This window comes from Cololabis saira, chromosome 14 (assembly GCF_033807715.1).
Source record: "Cololabis saira isolate AMF1-May2022 chromosome 14, fColSai1.1, whole genome shotgun sequence".
Classification (NCBI taxonomy): domain Eukaryota; kingdom Metazoa; phylum Chordata; class Actinopteri; order Beloniformes; family Belonidae; genus Cololabis; species Cololabis saira.
Window position 1 is genome coordinate 8,626,845 of NC_084600.1, and position 17,715 is coordinate 8,644,559.

The 17,715-nt window shown below is 44.7% G+C and overlaps 1 protein-coding gene across 1 annotated transcript in view; it reads left to right on the forward strand.

Annotated features, from left to right (window-relative positions):
- The window catches only part of LOC133460164 (relaxin receptor 2-like), a 91,388-nt gene that overhangs the window by 45,717 nt on the left and 27,956 nt on the right, over nt 1-17,715 (forward strand). Inside the window, exons 9-12 of the mRNA XM_061740726.1 lie at nt 6,602-6,676; nt 9,358-9,429; nt 12,560-12,631; nt 15,123-15,197. Of these exons, the coding sequence (XP_061596710.1) occupies nt 6,602-6,676; nt 9,358-9,429; nt 12,560-12,631; nt 15,123-15,197 (294 nt within the window). The remainder of the gene's footprint in view (nt 1-6,601; nt 6,677-9,357; nt 9,430-12,559; nt 12,632-15,122; nt 15,198-17,715) is intronic.

The window sequence follows — 17,715 nt, forward strand, 5'->3', positions numbered from 1 at the left end:
CCTTCTCCAGCAACTCTCCGGCCTCGCCACTAGTATATATATATTCATTACTTTCATCAACAAGGCCATTTAAGTGACCTTTTAAAAAGAAAAAGAAATCTCTTTATATCTCATCAACAAGCTTTATATGGACTAAAATCACAGGACATTACGACTGTCCCTCAAGCTCAGACTGAGCTCGTTAAAAAGGCTTTTACATCCTCTGCATCTTCCATCTGGAATAACTTACAGCATCATTTTTATCCTTTCAAGGCACTAACACTCGGGCCCAAATCATCCAAGCCAGGGCGAAGGCCTTCAGCTCCTCAGAGGGTTTGCCTAACCCTTAGCCTAGCAGGGTTAAACTACAGGTTGCAATCTCATTTTTTAACAGCTAAAAGCAGTCAGATCAGTACTTAAATCTATACAAATGTGCATATTTCCATTCATAACAGGGTTCTACTTATCCGTGCACTTTCGATTTTGAATTGTTATGTTGTGCCTTTATCTTAATGTGAAACTGAAGCTTATGCTGCTAAATGTGGCCAATTGTCTCTTGAAAAAGAGATTGTGATCTCTGGTGCAGCCTACGTTGGAAGTGTTCCTGGCCCAGTGCAGAGAATCCCATAATAAACCATGAATCATATCGTTTTTTATTGCATTCCCACCTGAGGGCCCAGAGATCACAGGCATCTGCTTCTGATCTACAGCCTTGTACTTGCTCATAGAGATTTCCCAAGATTCTGAGTTTCTTTTTATGGTGTTGATGATGAGGCCTCAACTTGTGTTGTTACATTGAGTAACATCATGCTGAAGTTGTTTCACAGTTTATTGGAGACTAGTGAACTGCTACCCATCTTTAATGAGTTACAAGACTTTTCCATTTTTTGATGCAAGCACTAAATGCAGAATCAGCGAGGCGCAGATGGGGCTGCAGATGGTTTTACAGGGGAACACAGGCCAAAGTGTAGTCCCATCTAACTTCAATCCCAGACATCCACAAACCCTGCTGCACGGAGCAGACGCTCAGATGGTGTTGAAGTACCAGGATTGCATAAGTACGACTTTTTTAGCCTGCTCTGCTCCGTAACTGGCAGTAACAGTCCTGGGGAAGCCGCTCTGTACCTGGGAGTAACAGTCCTGGGGAAGCTGCTCTGTACCTGGGAGTAACAGTCCTGGGAAAGCTGCCCCGCACCTGGGAGTAACAGTCCTGGGGAAGCTGCCCCGCACCTGGGAGTAACAGTCCTGGGGAAGCTGCTCTTCTCTGTACCTGGGAGTAACAGTCCTGGGGAAGCTGCTCTTCTCTGTACTTGGGAGTAACAGTCCTGGGCAAGCTGCTCTGTACCTGGGAGTAACAGTCCTGGGCAAGCTGCTCTGTACCTGGGAGTAACAGTCCTGGGGAAGCTGCTCTGTACCTGGGAGTAACAGTCCTGGGGAAGCTGCCCCGCACCTGGGAGTAACAGTCCTGGGGAAGCTGCCCCGCACATGGGAGTAACAGTCCTGGGGAAGCTGCCCCGCACCTGGGAGTAACAGTCCTGGGGAAGCTGCTCTTCTCTGTACCTGGGAGTAACAGTCCTGGGGAAGCTGCTCTTCTCTGTACCTGGGAGTAACAGTCCTGGGGAAGCTGCTCTTCTCTGTACCTGGGAGTAACAGTCCTGGGCAAGCTGCTCTGTACCTGGGAGTAACAGTCCTGGGGAAGCTGCTCTGTACCTGGGAGTAACAGTCCTGGGGAAGCTGCTCTGTACCTGGGAGTAACAGTCCTGGGGAATCTGCTCTGTACCTGGGAGTAACAGTCCTGGGGAAGCTGCTCTGCCCTGTACCTGGCAGTAACAGTCCTGGGGAAGCTGCTCCGTACCTGGGAGTAACAGTCCTGGGAAGCTGCTCTGTACCTGGGAGTAACAGTCCTGGGAAGCTGATCTGTACCTGGGAGTAACAGTCCTGGGAAGCTGCTCCGTACCTGGGAGTAACAGTCCTGGGAAGCTGATCTGTACCTGGGAGTAACAGTCCTGGGAAGCTGCTCTGTACCTTGGAGTAACAGTCCTGGGAAGCTGCTCTGTACCTGGCAGTAACAGTCATGGGGAAGCTGCCCCATACCTGGGAGTAACAGTCCTGGGAAGCTGCTCTGTACCTGGGAGTAACAGTCCTGGGAAGCTGCTCCGTACCTGGGAGTAACAGTCCTGGGAAGCTGCTCTGTACCTGGGAGTAACAGTCCTGGGAAGCTGCTCTGTACCTGGGAGTAACAGTCCTGGGAAGCTGCTCTGTACCTGGCAGTAACAGTCATGGGGAAGCTGCCCCATACCTGGGAGTAACAGTCCTGGGAAGCTGCTCTGTACCTGGGAGTAACAGTCCTGGGAAAGCTGCTCTGCCCCGTACCTGGGAGTAACAGTCCTGGGGAAGCTGCTCTGTACCTGGGAGTAACAGTCCTGGGGAAGCTGCTCTGTACCTGGGAGTAACAGTCCTGGGGAAGCTGCTCTGTACCTGGGAATAACAGTCCTGGGGAAGCTGATCTGTACCTGGGAGTAACAGTCCTGGAGAAGCTGCTCTGTACCTGGGAGTAACAGTCCTGGGAAAGCTGCTCTGCCCCGTACCTGGGAGTAACAGTCCTGGGGAAACTGCTCTGTACCTGGGAGTAACAGTCCTGGGGAAGCTGCTCTGTACCTGGGAGTAACAGTCCTGGGGAAGCTGCTCTGTACCTGGGAGTAACAGTCCTGGGGAAGCTGCTCTGTACCTGGGAATAACAGTCCTGGGGAAGCTGATCTGTACCTGGGAGTAACAGTCCTGGGGAAGCTGCTCTGTACCTGGGAGTAACAGTCCTGGGGAAGCTGCTCTGTACCTGGGAGTAACAGTCCTGGGGAAGCTGCTCTGTACCTGGGAGTAACAGTCCTGGAGAAGCTGCCCCGCACCTGGGAGTAACAGTCCTGGAGAAGCTGCTCCGTACCTGGGAGTAACAGTCCTGGGGAAGCTGCCCCGTACCTGGGAGTAACAGTCCTGGGGAAGCTGCTCTGCCCCGTACCTGGGAGTAACAGTCCTGGGAAGCTGCTATGTACCTGGGAGTAACAGTCCTGGGAAAGCTGCTCTGCCCCGTACCTGGGAGTAACAGTCCTGTGGAAGCTGCTCTGTACCTGGGAGTAACAGTCCTGGGAAGCTGCTCTGTACCTGGGAGTAACAGTCCTGGGAAGCTGATCTGTACCTGGGAGTAACAGTCCTGGGAAGCTGCTCCGTACCTGGGAGTAACAGTCCTGGGAAGCTGATCTGTACCTGGGAGTAACAGTCCTGGGAAGCTGCTCTGTACCTTGGAGTAACAGTCCTGGGAAGCTGCTCTGTACCTGGCAGTAACAGTCATGGGGAAGCTGCCCCATACCTGGGAGTAACAGTCCTGGGAAGCTGCTCTGTACCTGGGAGTAACAGTCCTGGGAAGCTGCTCCGTACCTGGGAGTAACAGTCCTGGGAAGCTGCTCTGTACCTGGGAGTAACAGTCCTGGGAAGCTGCTCTGTACCTGGGAGTAACAGTCCTGGGAAGCTGCTCTGTACCTGGCAGTAACAGTCATGGGGAAGCTGCCCCATACCTGGGAGTAACAGTCCTGGGAAGCTGCTCTGTACCTGGGAGTAACAGTCCTGGGAAAGCTGCTCTGCCCCGTACCTGGGAGTAACAGTCCTGGGGAAGCTGCTCTGTACCTGGGAGTAACAGTCCTGGGGAAGCTGCTCTGTACCTGGGAGTAACAGTCCTGGGGAAGCTGCTCTGTACCTGGGAATAACAGTCCTGGGGAAGCTGATCTGTACCTGGGAGTAACAGTCCTGGAGAAGCTGCTCTGTACCTGGGAGTAACAGTCCTGGGAAAGCTGCTCTGCCCCGTACCTGGGAGTAACAGTCCTGGGGAAACTGCTCTGTACCTGGGAGTAACAGTCCTGGGGAAGCTGCTCTGTACCTGGGAGTAACAGTCCTGGGGAAGCTGCTCTGTACCTGGGAGTAACAGTCCTGGGGAAGCTGCTCTGTACCTGGGAATAACAGTCCTGGGGAAGCTGATCTGTACCTGGGAGTAACAGTCCTGGGGAAGCTGCTCTGTACCTGGGAGTAACAGTCCTGGGGAAGCTGCTCTGTACCTGGGAGTAACAGTCCTGGGGAAGCTGCTCTGTACCTGGGAGTAACAGTCCTGGAGAAGCTGCCCCGCACCTGGGAGTAACAGTCCTGGAGAAGCTGCTCCGTACCTGGGAGTAACAGTCCTGGGGAAGCTGCCCCGTACCTGGGAGTAACAGTCCTGGGGAAGCTGCTCTGCCCCGTACCTGGGAGTAACAGTCCTGGGAAGCTGCTATGTACCTGGGAGTAACAGTCCTGGGAAAGCTGCTCTGCCCCGTACCTGGGAGTAACAGTCCTGTGGAAGCTGCTCTGTACCTGGGAGTAACAGTCCTGGGGAAGCTGCTCTGTACCTGGGAGTAACAGTCCTGGGGAAGCTGCTCTGTACCTGGGAGTAACGGTCCTGGGGAAGCTGCCCCGTACCTGGGAGTAACAGTCCTGGAGAAGCTGCCCCGCACCTGGGAGTAACAGTCCTGGAGAAGCTGCTCCGTACCTGGGAGTAACAGTCCAGGGGAAGCTGCCCCGTACCTGGGAGTAACAGTCCTGGGGAAGCTGCTCTGCCCCGTACCTGGGAGTAACAGTCCTGGGAAGCTGCTCTGCCCCGTACCTGGGAGTAACAGTCCTGGGGAAGCTGCTCTGCCCCGTACCTGGGAGTAACAGTCCTGGGGAAGCTGCTCTGTACCTAGGAGTAACAGTCCTGGGGAAGCTGCTCTGTACCTGGGAGTAACAGTCCTGGGGAAGCTGCTCTGTACCTGGGAGTAACAGTCCTGGGGAAGCTGCTCTGTACCTGGGAGTAACAGTCCTGGGAAGCAGCTCTGTACCTGGGAGTAACGGTCCTGGGGAAGCTGCCCCGTACCTGGGAGTAACAGTCCTGGGGAAGCTGCCCCGTACCTGGGAGTAACAGTCCTGGGGAAGCTGCTCTGTACCTGGGAGTAACAGTCCTGGGGAAGCTGCTCTGTACCTGGGAGTAACAGTCATGGGGAAGCTTCTCTGTACCTGGCAGTAACAGTCCTGGGGAAGCTGCCCCGTAACTGGGAGTAACAGTCCTGGGGAAGCTGCCCCGTACCTGGCAGTAACAGTCCTGGGGAAGCTGCCCCGTACCTGGCAGTAACAGTCCTGGGGAAGCTGCTCTTCTCTGTACCTGGGAGTAACAGTCCTGGGGAAGCTGCTCTGTACCTGGCAGTAACAGTCCTGGAGAAGCTCCTCTGTACCTGGCAGTAACAGTCCTGGGGAAGCTGCTCTGTACCTGGCAGTAACAGTCCTGGGGAAGCTGCTCTGTACCTGGCAGTAACAGTCCTGGGGAAGCTGCTCTGTACCTGGCAGTAACAGTCCTGGGGAAGCTGCTCTGTACCTGGCAGTAACAGTCCTGGGGAAGCTGCTCTGTACCTGGGAGTAACAGTCCTGGGGAAGCTGCCCCGTACCTGAGAGTAACAGTCCTGGGGAAGCTGCCCCGTACCTGGGAGTAAGCTGGTGGTTCTGTAGCTTCTGCGCTGGTTTCTCAGGCGGCCGCCTCGACATGTTTGTTTTGTTCATGAGGGCAGCGGGGGCGGGAGGGGACAGTGTCCCCTGCCTTTAGTGAAAAAAACCAGCACTTTGTTAACGCTACCGCTGCTCTACTACGCCATGTTCATTGTTTTTTTGTTCGTTTCACAGGGTAAAATAGGGTAAAATAGCAGGTGCTGGTCTCAACGCATAGATCCAGGAAAAAACAAGAGAGGAGACCGCACACTTTTGCTCCCCAGTGCAGATTTGTTTAACACATCACAGGTGACGTTTCGAGCGCATTTTGCTCTTCTTCAGAATAAATGTGGATACAAAAGACGCCCCATTTTAAGCCCTCCCCAGGGGGTCACATGGTATAGAAAAGAAAAAAGAAATCAATTCAAAAAACCTAAAATATAAAATACAAAGTACATGTATCCAGATATCCAAACATCATATTACTAGAAAAGGAAACATCAGGCCAGCTGGCCGTCATACATATCTCGTGATAAAAAGAAAACCAGAAAAAAACAAAGGTGCTTCTTAGTTTTAGGATGGCTACATTTTAAAGTTCATACAAGGTTGTATTTTTTATAAAAAACACATTTCTGTAAAGGAAACAACACGAAGCATGAACAAAAGTGTTAAGGAGGGGGAAGAATGATAGTCTTTGTTTTAGATCCAAATTTTAGATCCAATTTTACTACTTTGCCCAGTTACTGGGGCAACAGTATGAGGAGAGAACTTGTCTTTTCCAGATCCGCTAACTCGTCCGGGGAGACACTGAGGTTTCCTCAGATCAGCCAAGGGATATAAACTCTCCCGGAAATCCTGGATCTGCCCCCCGTTTGAAAAAAATAAAATGCTAATTTATAAAATATTTGCTAAGTAATGGAAAGGAGTTCTGCCCCATTTCACATAACTCCTGTGTGAGTTGTGTGAGCATTGACACATGTAGCATATTTTATGACAAGAAAATGAATGTTTCCTGTGTTAATATAATCACAAGAGTTGACACTCATTAGATTTAAACTTGGTTTTGCAGTAAAATGTCCTCTTGTCTCCTCAGATCCATGGTGCACACGTCCCTCCAGCAGCTCCCTCACCCCAGCTTCTGTCAGCATCTGCCTGCCTTGGACTGGCTGTGAGTCTGCTCTGACAGTGTACTTGTGTGTATGCAGGTGTGTAGTACATGGGTGTGAGATTAAGTAGAAATCTTTTCCAGTTGTCTGGATGTGTGTTTGTATGTGTATGTAACAGCTAAGCAGGGATCTAGATGGGGTGACGGCAGTACTCGAGTTGTAAAAAAAAAATCAGGGGGGATGGTGGATTTGATCATATGGGGACAGATCATTTGTTCTGATTACAAATAATATAATATTTTACAAATAATAGCAGTGACCAAAACACTTGCAGAAATACTGCAGGAATGACATAGCAGCAGTTAAATGCAGCCTTCTGTAAGCTTTAAATATCCACTGGGCTTACATCAAATACATCAAAACACAACAATAAAAAACACTTTTCTGAACGTATCAATATGACTCTGTCCTTCACAGGATAAGTAAAATGGATCACTGCAAAAACTCCCAATCTTAACAAGAATATTTGTCTTATTTCTAGTTAAAATGTCTAATTTTAGTAAAAAAAATCTCATTACACTTAAAACAAGACCCATCACTGGAAAAAAAAACAATTTTCACCTGTTTCAAGTAGATTTTCACTTGAAATAAGTAGAAAAATCTGCCAGTGGAACAAGATTTTTTTGCTTGTAATGAGAAGATAAATCTTGTCCCACTGGCAGATTTTCCTACTTATTTCAAGTGAAAATGTACTTGAAACAGGTGAAAATTGTCAAATAAGTTATTTTTCTGGTGTTATTTTTCTGGTGATGACTCTAAATGTTAAAATAGCAGTAATACCACATTCATTAAGGGATGGAAAGGGGGGATGCCAGTTTTACAGGGGGGGATGATTTGGACCGGTTTTATTTCAGGGGGGGGTGCCATCCCCCCTCATCCCCCCTCATCCCCCCTCAACCCGAGTACTGGGTGACGGACAGGGTTGTATAGATGATATTTTGATGAATGGTCTGCCTGAGAGACGTCTTCAGCTGATGTCACCGTAGCCGGTCGGCCTGACCAGCTCTTTTTGGATTGAGAGGAGTGGAGAGCTCCTGTAAGATGAGTCCGGCACTCATCACCACCTCATGCTTCAATCCACCTATTCAAATTCTGTCTTGCTTTCCATTTTAACAAAAAATCCAAACAAATGCCATGTTGTATTCTTCCTATTATTTTCTTTTGGAACACATTTTTCTAGAAGTAAGTTATTTTGGATTAAATCAAATTGACTCCAAGTTGTGTGCAAAGTTCAGTTTTTGTGCACTGTTCAAAAAATAATACTTTAAGTCTGAAGCTGCTCTTAATGTGCAAAACCTTTCTATGTCAGAGTGCCGTGTAGTTTTATCTGAACTCTTATAGTGGATTCACACTGAAAGCGTCAAAAATTGCTGCGCTGGAGGGAACACAGTGTATATAGCCTACACATATCTATATATAGCTGCACATCTTCAGTTTCCTATTTCACCATGGATCACACTTTGGGAAGCCTTCTTTATATTTCGGTGTAGATACACGTAAATAAGAGTGAGTTTGATGCTCCTTAACCAGGTTGGTCCTGGATCAACATCAACCATCATGAAGCTGCAGTCTGTCTGCCGTGAACACTGACACGGATTTGGTCATAATGTTTAAACTGTGTTTTATGATTAATAAGCACGGTTTTTAATTATTTTGCGTTGGATCGATGTAGGAAATAAAATAGTTGGGACCATCCAGCCCCTTAACCCTCAGTTTCACATGAGCAGTTCAGGTAAAAACAGCAGTCAAATCAGCAAAAATGTCAGTTAATTGGATGAAATATATTGATTCCTGATCAATTAAGTTTGTTAATGCACAGCTATGCTCATGTACGCATGTGAATGAGTCTACGTTTGTGAGTACATGAAAGTACAATCTGCATTGAGGCTTCTTGCTTCAGTAATCCCGGTGTGTGATTGGACGCTTGCCTTGGCATCGCCGCTTTTCATTTGCATAAAGTTGAGATTTTTCAACTTCAAATTGACCCTCTGGACGCCTCCGACGCCTCTCACAGCGCTTTCATAAAAAATGAATGGCAGCCGGACGCCTGTGACGCTTTCAGTGTGAATCCAGGATTACTGCACGTCATCATTTCAACAGCAAATTGTGTGTGTCTCTCCCTGATGGTAGTTATGTCTTCCTCAACATCTGCACTTTATAAGATTGATGTGATTATGTACTGTTAACTGGCTGTGACTTCCTATGCATCTGAACTTTATAAGACGTGGTTTTATCATTTTATTGCTCCTTTGTTCCTCTGTTATTGTTTTGTATTCTGTCTTTTAACCTTGTGATTTTATTTGTTGTGACGTGCTGCTGCTGCCTTCCTGGCCAGGTCACCCTTGTGAAAGAGTTCCTTGATCTCAATGGGCTATTACCTGGTTAAATAAAGGTTAAATAAAAAAAAATACAAATAAAAAATTCAAGGTCACAGACAAATTTCCAAGACTGGAAGAAAACTGGAAGAGTCATGTTTGAGTTGTGTGTTCTGTGATCCCTCAAAGACCATCTGTAGTTGTGTAATCTTTATTAAATCTGTCATTTGACTTGAATTCCTGGCACTAACTCTGTAGATGTGAGTGTATTATACGTTAGGTCTTTTAAAAGTTTTTACACAGTCATGTATTGTTCGGTCAGGACAAGTATACATGTCATGTCCTTGGTTTTTTTTTTCTGTTTTCAGTGATCTTGAGGGGAACCAAATTCAAACTCTCAACTACTCCATCTTAAAGACGTGCAGCAAGCTTGAAGTTCTGTGAGTACGGTATACCACTTCAAAAATGAATGCATGAAGTACTGTTGTAGGAGTTTTCAGGAATTGTTGAGTCCTCACTTCTGGCAAGTAGCTTTTGATTAAATAATATAGGTTTTATTTAGCAGTTATGAAGCACAAACGTACATTTATATAACTAATCTCCCTTCTCAGGGATCAGCCATGACAGTGAATTATAGGGCTTGCTATTGAAAGTCAGTGCCTTAGCATGTGCCTTTTGAATCCCGGGATAATACGTTCAAATCCCACCTGACATTGAAGTGTACGCCTGCTTTGAATCACAATTACAGTGTGACGTTGGTTGGGAAGAGCCAAAGCCCCTGGGGTTCGCCCTAACGTGACAATGATGCCAGCCAGGTTACATGTCCCACTGGACCCCTTTGCACTTCTTCTATTTGACCCACGTCACATTAGGAGGCAAATGTTTGCATAGAAAATAACCTGATCTCTGAACAATTATTAATAGCATCTCATGACTAAATGTGCTCACTGTTCTGTTATTATTACTGGTGGAAATATTGTCTCCGGAAACAAAATCGTTCTTGATCAGGTGAATGTCTTGGTCTATTTTCAGCCTTTTTGCACACACTTCCTGTTTGTACAGCAGGCGGTAAACAATCTATGACTAGCTACATGTGCTACATGTAGGTTCTGAGTGCAAGTAGATAAAGTTTGACCAGATAAAACCATGTTTTGCTGCCGCTCCTGCCCGTCTCAGCTACTCTTTTGGAGCATAAAAACAACCTCACTTTGATAGTCTTATAAAAGTAGAAGATAATAGGCTTATCTTGTACTTTTTCCACAAGATCAACAGGCAGAGTTTGGTCTGGGTGCTAGTCCATGCATTCGTATCCACGAATCCTGTTCGTAACCAAGAAAACTCAACTTCAGAAAACCTTTTTCTCAACTTTATTTGGAGCTCACCATTAGGGCTGTAATCTCCCAGTCGCCTGGTCGATGCGACCTGGCTCAACCAAAATTCTGATTGGTCGATTTTTTAATTTAATTTAATTTAATTTAATTTAATTTAATTTAATTTAATTTAATTTAATTTACTCAGTAGGATACTGTACCTAGTTGTAAAGGGGCTCAGAGCACATCTCTTTCACAGGTAACCGTCTATCTTTGGACACCACCTTGTTTTTGCTCTTTTGTATTCGCCCAACCCACTGACTAGATAAATTGTAAAGTAGAAGGACAAGGTTCAGTGATTTGTTGAACTGAATCTATCATTTCAGTGTGGTAGAATTTCATAAAAGTAGACAATGGAAAAAAAGTTGGGTGTAAACTTTGTAGGCAACAGTTTGGATATCACAGCTCCACATCAAACATGGCTGATCACCTGGAAACGGTAATGACAATATGAACATATCAGAATTGAGATATTTCAATGTTTTAGTCTAATAATTGTTTCGTAGACAGAATAAATCAGAAAGGCGCACCCACTCGCAACAACGGCGGCATCCCCCAGATACACCCAGACCACGGTGGGTGTTAAGCCTCTCATTCCACCTGTGTGCTGTTAATGTAACTAACGTCGTCGCTGTGTCTCTCTCTTTTCCCTCTCTCTCTGTGCGTGCTACCCTGTTTCTAGCTGTGGGGGGGGGGGGGGGGGGTGTTGTTTTATTAAATACATATTCTGAGCCGCACCAAAATATGGGTTAGCCCCACTGTAGTTGAACCAGAAAGAAAATACTCGCTGCCACCGTGTGCGGTGCAGAATGGTGGTGTCAGTTAATTATTACAACATGACAAAACTATTGTTTTAATTTAAATAATATTTCTCCTATTCATTGCGACAGGCTCAAAACATTAGATCAAAAACAACTTAATATATACAGTAGCAAATCGCCAACAACCCCCCCCCCCCCCATAAAAAAACAAAAAAAAACAAAACACAAATGTGGCAACTGCATACCTCCAAGAAAGAAAACTTTGAATTCTGTTTTGAAAACATACTACGTGTTACAGTCAGAAAGTACAGATAAATCGTCTATTAAAGGGATTCAGGACACGCTAACACTGCAACAAATTTGAAGTGATGGCCAAGGACCAAGTAAAATAAAATAGGCCCCTTCACCACATGGGACCTGCCGGAGGAGAGGAGGCTAGTGATCTGTGATCAGCCGCAGAGCGGGAGAGACTGAGATGCTTTGTTAGAAAGCAGCACAAACTGCTTTTAGAGGAGGATGAGAGACGATGCAAAAGTAAGATTTAAAGTCATCCCATTTTTAAATGCGTTCCTCAGAGGGAGAAGGGAACCTGATTCACGATAAATGCACTGCCTCAAAAAGATTTTTGCCCCCCTAAACGTGCCCCAAAAGTCACCAAATTTTGCACACAACCCAGGCCTGGTGAAAAATTTGATATTTAAGGGTTTGCATTAATGGGCGTGGCAAAATGGCTCAACAGCGCCCCCTAGAAAACTTTACGGTTTGACGTACATGCACGAAAATCGATACACACCTGTATCATGTCGCAACTTAAAGAAAAGTCTCTTGGCGCCATGGCCGAAACCCAACAGGAAGTCGGCCATTTTGAATTAATTGTGTAATTTTTGGTGCAATTTATGCCATTTTTTCGTCCGTTAATGCAATCCTGAACCGTAACGTGCACCAAGGTGTGTTATACATCGAAATGTGAATTAGTCCCGCCTCTTCTTCTAATTGGTCCATATTTGATAGATCCTATTTTCTGCCATAACTTTTGAATGGTATGACATACAGAGTTGTGGGTGGTGTCATCGGACTCGGTTTTGACTCCTTCACCATAATTGGTGCAAATTAGCCCTGCCCCTTCTTCTGATTGATCGATATCTGATAGTTCCTACTTTCTGCCATAACTTTTGAATGGTTTGATATAGAGAGTCGTGGCTGGTTTCATCCGCTAAATGTCCAGGCCTGAAGAATCTACATCAAGTCATACAAGCTTCCACTGCAGCCTGAACGTGCACAAGGGTGCGAGGACCCGTTCATTGCTGCTTGCAGCTTTAATTGTCAGTTGTAACCTCAGATTAGATTAGATTAGATTTCATTCAGCCGCAGCAAGTACATTGCTGGCACTGATTGGCACCACGCTGCACGGTTTCTGACAACAGATCTATCCTGTTTAGATTGCTGATGGACAACAGGATCAGAAGAGTTCCTGAAAACACCTTCCAGTCTCTGTGGAAACTGGCCGAATTGTAAGTGCCTGCAAGTTTGTTGGCGTCCTTCTTCTTGTCTTCTTATACGCAATCATTTCATTTCATGTTTGATTATAATAACTGTTTCTTAGCCAGGAATAAAAAACATATCTAACATATCTCTACTAATCATCTCCCTTGAACCTTCTTGTAATAAAAAAAACCTTGTTCACTTAAAGAAGAAAAATCCAATGACTTACAGTGTTGAAACTTTTTTTTTTTTACTGTTTCTGTGTCTCCACATCCACATATTTGTGCAGCGCAGAGGATGAGGGAGGGTGGCCAAACCGTGACAAGGTTATCCATCATAACAGGAATTATGATGCTTAAGAGGCTGAAAATAAATACACATGACAGACCACAGCCTTAAAATTAAGAGCCTAGCGGACATTTACAAAGCTGTTAATTTTGCGGTCACATAAGTATATTAAATGTAGAAATGAGATTGTAATCCTTGTGTAGCAAACAGAACATGAAACAGAAAGTAGAGCCAGTTGATCAGTGGGTGGGCAATTAGACACATCACAGGCCGTATAACAGAGCAACACTGTTCTGAGGTGCCAAAAAGAAATGGGAGGGAGGCTAAATCAAGAGCAAACTGACTGATGGATTAATCCATTTTTTTAAAAGAAAGGGCTTACAAAGACTGTCTCTGTAGAGCAGTATCTCGCTCCATTCCCCTCAGCCGTCTTTCTCATCCACTGGTGTCCAGGAAACCTCATCCAGATGGAGATGTAAAAGCAGGTCTGCAGAGGGAACCACCATCTGCTACACTAATTTAACACAGTGCTGGCTTCACCATCTCATCTGCACACTTGATCAAATATCACTGCATATACTTCTTCTGTCTAAAATGAGCACCATATGGTTGCTTATTGTGTTGTTACAGAAGTATCAGTGAAACATCAGGGACGACTATTTCCATTAAGTAAAAAAGCAAGAAGAGGACTGAGAGAGCCTGTACTAAAGCAATATTTATAAAGATTATTGCAAAGACCAACTAACATCATCACAACTTAAAAACTCTCTATTAGTAGACAGGGGCAAGTAGAAAAAGCGTGCAACATGTAAAGTCTGCACAGAGGAGCACTGTCTGCTGGTTTTTTACAACTATTGAAGACTTTTACATCAGCAAACGCAGGAAAGAGCAGACAACATTATGGACCCCTGCTACCCCTGGGGCTGGATTGTGTTTTTGTTTTTTTAATTCCCTCCCCTCTCAAAGAAGACTCAGTAAGTTTGGGGGCAGAGCACCTCGGCTTAGGAACAGGTTCTTCCCAGAAGCTGCCACTAGATGCTAATTCTGTTTCATGATAGTTTGGCAGCGATGTCACAAAGACTCACATTACCACTTCTTAATACTTGAATGTTTATTCTCATTTATGATTCGCTGCATGGATGATCTTACTGGTTGTAACAATTTTACAGAGTGGTTTATTGACCTGGTTCCTCTTTTGTTGCTTGTTGTTATGTGGGTGGTTTATTTTTTTTTAAATAGTTTTTTTTAAATATTTGATTGATGTTTTGGAATGACAGTAAACATTTGTGTGTCTGGAGTCTTGAATTTTATGTGTGTATTTTTTTTTTTTAAATAACCTTCTAATTGCACTTTGAGAGAATAACCTTTCTTTAAATTAACAATTAAATGACCAAAACCTGAGAATACATATAAAAATGCAGCATTTGCTTTGGGTTGAAATGTAGTTTAAGAACAAAATGGCCTGGCCAGTCATATCCATTCACTGCAAATGCTGGTATTCAAAACCACCAAGATCGCTGCAAAAATGCTAATTATATCTGGGTTTAACAAATTTTGATTGCAAAGTAAACATCAGTCTTTCCTGGCGTTCTTACTCCAATGTAAACCATTTGGGATGACTATTTTTTTTTTTAAATCTTCCTGCTGCTCAGCCTACATCGTATTCTTAGTTTCTGTGATTGGTTGCATGCATATCCACTGGTGTCCAGAGGGAGCGTCTTCTGCATGGCCAGACTATTAAAGGAGCATGAGGCTCCTTTTAAGAAATGAGACTCATTAGCGCCACCCTTCACCACGACGGCCGTCGGGGGTACTGCAGCCAACAGCGAAGCCGGCACGGGAGAACGGGGAGAACGTGCATGCAGCGTCATGTGACGTCACATCCGCAGGACAGCGCGGGAAATTCGGGCCCACAATTGCAGCACATTTTGCAGCACACAGCCTGTTCAAGGCAACTGAGAGATACGCTAGAGGGCTCATTCTTTTTGGTTTGGAACGCTTCATCTGACATTATTACTAGAAAACTTAAAACGTATACGAATTTTTTTCATAAATCCTGCCTCAATCCTGCCCCATGCTCCTTTAAATTAAAACTAGAATACAAAATATTGTAATTATTAATTGCACAGAATAATCATATTGAAAATCGTGCAAATCAATTTGAATATATAGAATTTTTAAATTTGATTTTGTGTAACTTCTGTTCTCTTTTTCTCGTCAAATCCTGTTTAGGAATCTTTCCAACAACAGGATCAGGGAGTTGCCGAAGAACACGTTTAAGAATCTATCAAAGTCTCTCCTAAAACTGTGAGTTACTGACTCGTAGTTTGACCCAAAAACAAGGTGTGCTTCTTTTTTTCTGCATGTTGTAAAATGAGGTTTTTTTTTTTTTACTTTGATCAAAATATTGTAATGCAAGAGGGGTGTGCAGGCTCATTGAAGTCTTTGAACCCAAAACTAAGTAGTGATGGCTTTGATCAGTTTTGTTCCCGTGAGTCTTCACGCACCAGACCTGAGGGTCAAATGCATGAATGATCAGTACGGTCAAAAATATGCGTATGGTCGACACAAAGTGGTTTTTGTTAAGGAAGTGTGCAGTGGGAATGTATACATTTCACACATTCTTCAACCAATGTGTGCACACAGATTTAAAACTATTGAATACTGTTTTGGTCTTTTTTGGGGTCTGATTTTACTACTACTGTCATTTAGCAGACGCTTTTATCCAAAGCGACTTACATCTGAGAGAACAACACAAGCAAGAAACCACATAGGAGGTCCAGCTGGATCAGTGCTGGTCAGACTGCTGAGAGTCCAGTTGGACACAGGTGCTGCAATGCTAGTGCTAGATTTATTTTTTTTATTTTTTTGTTCCCTTCCCGCCCAACACAAAAGTTCCTTTATTCAGCAAAACCAGGTCTTAAAATTCACCAACATATCATTTTGTCATTTATTTTATTATTCTTTATTTAACCAGGTAAGACTCATTGAGATTAAAAATCTCTTTTCCAGGAGCGACCTGGCCAAGAGGGCAGCATAAGTTACAACAGAAAACACAACAAAAAACAACAAACGGCAATCACACACTGTAGTCAGGAACACAAATTACATACAACATAAACGGGTCCATATAATTTGAAAACTTTTTGGCACCATTGGAATTAAAAACAAGCACATTGCCCGAGAGAACTAGTTTCTCGATCCTTTAAAATTGATCGAAATTCCCCCAGAGTGATCAGTTCAGGTAATCTCAGATCGTTCTGTATGTCATTCCATGACCGGGGAGCAGCGTAACTGAAGGCTTTTTTCCCAAGTTCAGTGTTGGCTCTAGGAACGAACATGCGCAGAACGTCCTGTGAGCGTACGCTGTAAGGATTAGAGACTCTACACATGTAAGAACATAAATAAGAGGGAACCAGCCCAAGTCATAAGTGCATGCAGCTTCCTCAGTGCTGAGTCCTACAAAGAGCTGGATCTTCTAACTAATTCTGATGAGCAGAGAAGTTCACTAGATGCAGAAGTGCTTCTTAAAGAGCTGAGTATTTAGCTTACTCTTAAAAGTAGGTACAGACCGTGGCTTCCGGCTTAGCTATACATGGGGTGAGACGTGCTTAGCGGAGCTCCTGCAGAGTTAATGTAATTCTCAATTTTTTGGCACTATTAGAATTACTCCCAGGCTTGGGTTTGAACTAATTTTTTTTTTTCAACGCGGTTACATCGTGAACTCACCAGAAAAATGCCTCCAAAGTCCATCAAAGCGGGGAATAACCCTCCAGCTAACCCGCGGCCTGCGGCTCACGCTGTTTCCTCGCCCCGCGGTGATTCTCCTCCTCCGGAAAGCACCTGCGCCGCGCCGGCTCCCGCCGCGGAGTTCAGCCATCTCAAAAAGGAACTGCTCTCCGTGCTTCGCAATGATGTTGCGGCTATATTTAAGACAGAGCTTCAAGCAGCGGCGCCAGATGAAGCCTTGGCATTCATCAAGAAAATAAAAAAAGTGACTACCAGCTAGTTTTCTGGGACGATTTATCCAGCTTGCTGTCCATGCGGGACTCTGGCCCGGGGTGAGTCAATTCATAAAACGGGACTTTATGTCTTAATTTTTTTTTTTTTTTTTTTTCTTTCTATCTATCAATGGGAACAGCACCGTTTAAAATTGAAGGCCTAATCATTTCTCTGGTATGATGCCTTGATTAGAAATATGCACACACCCCTGTCTATTGTTTAATTTGTGTGTATGTGTGTGCGTGTCTGTGTGGGTGTGCAAGTGCATATATGTATATATCATTGTTCTACAGGCCAAAGATCTACTTAATTTAATTAATGTTTGTTGTTACCCTGACAAGACAGCGATTGTCAGAATGGCTCAGACTGTTGGTTTTATATGCCTCATATATTTTTTTTTTTTTTAAGGTTTTAACTCTGCAGGAGCTGACTCTGTTTTTGTTTTTGTATTTAGCTTTATAGTCGAAAGCATCTTTTTTTGAGAATGGCTTCCGTTGAAGCCTGCACGGCTGTTTCCATCGTTTGGGGATGGGATCATCAAATGTGCGACGGGTGGGTGGGCGGGAGTTATGGGTTGTTGGCTTTCGGATTAGGTCTCTGTAGGTATGTATATACTCCTGAGTTTTGTTTGTTTTGGTTTTCCTTTTTACCCCTTTTTCTTATATTTCTTCTTGTGGTGGGTGAGTCTGTCTTATTTTCTCTCAAAGAATGCCCATATGAACGATCGTAATCTGCACAAGCCTGATACTGGATCAATCATCAGATTCACTAGCTGGAATGTTAGAGGTGTGAATAATCCAATTAAGCGATCAAAGATTTTTTC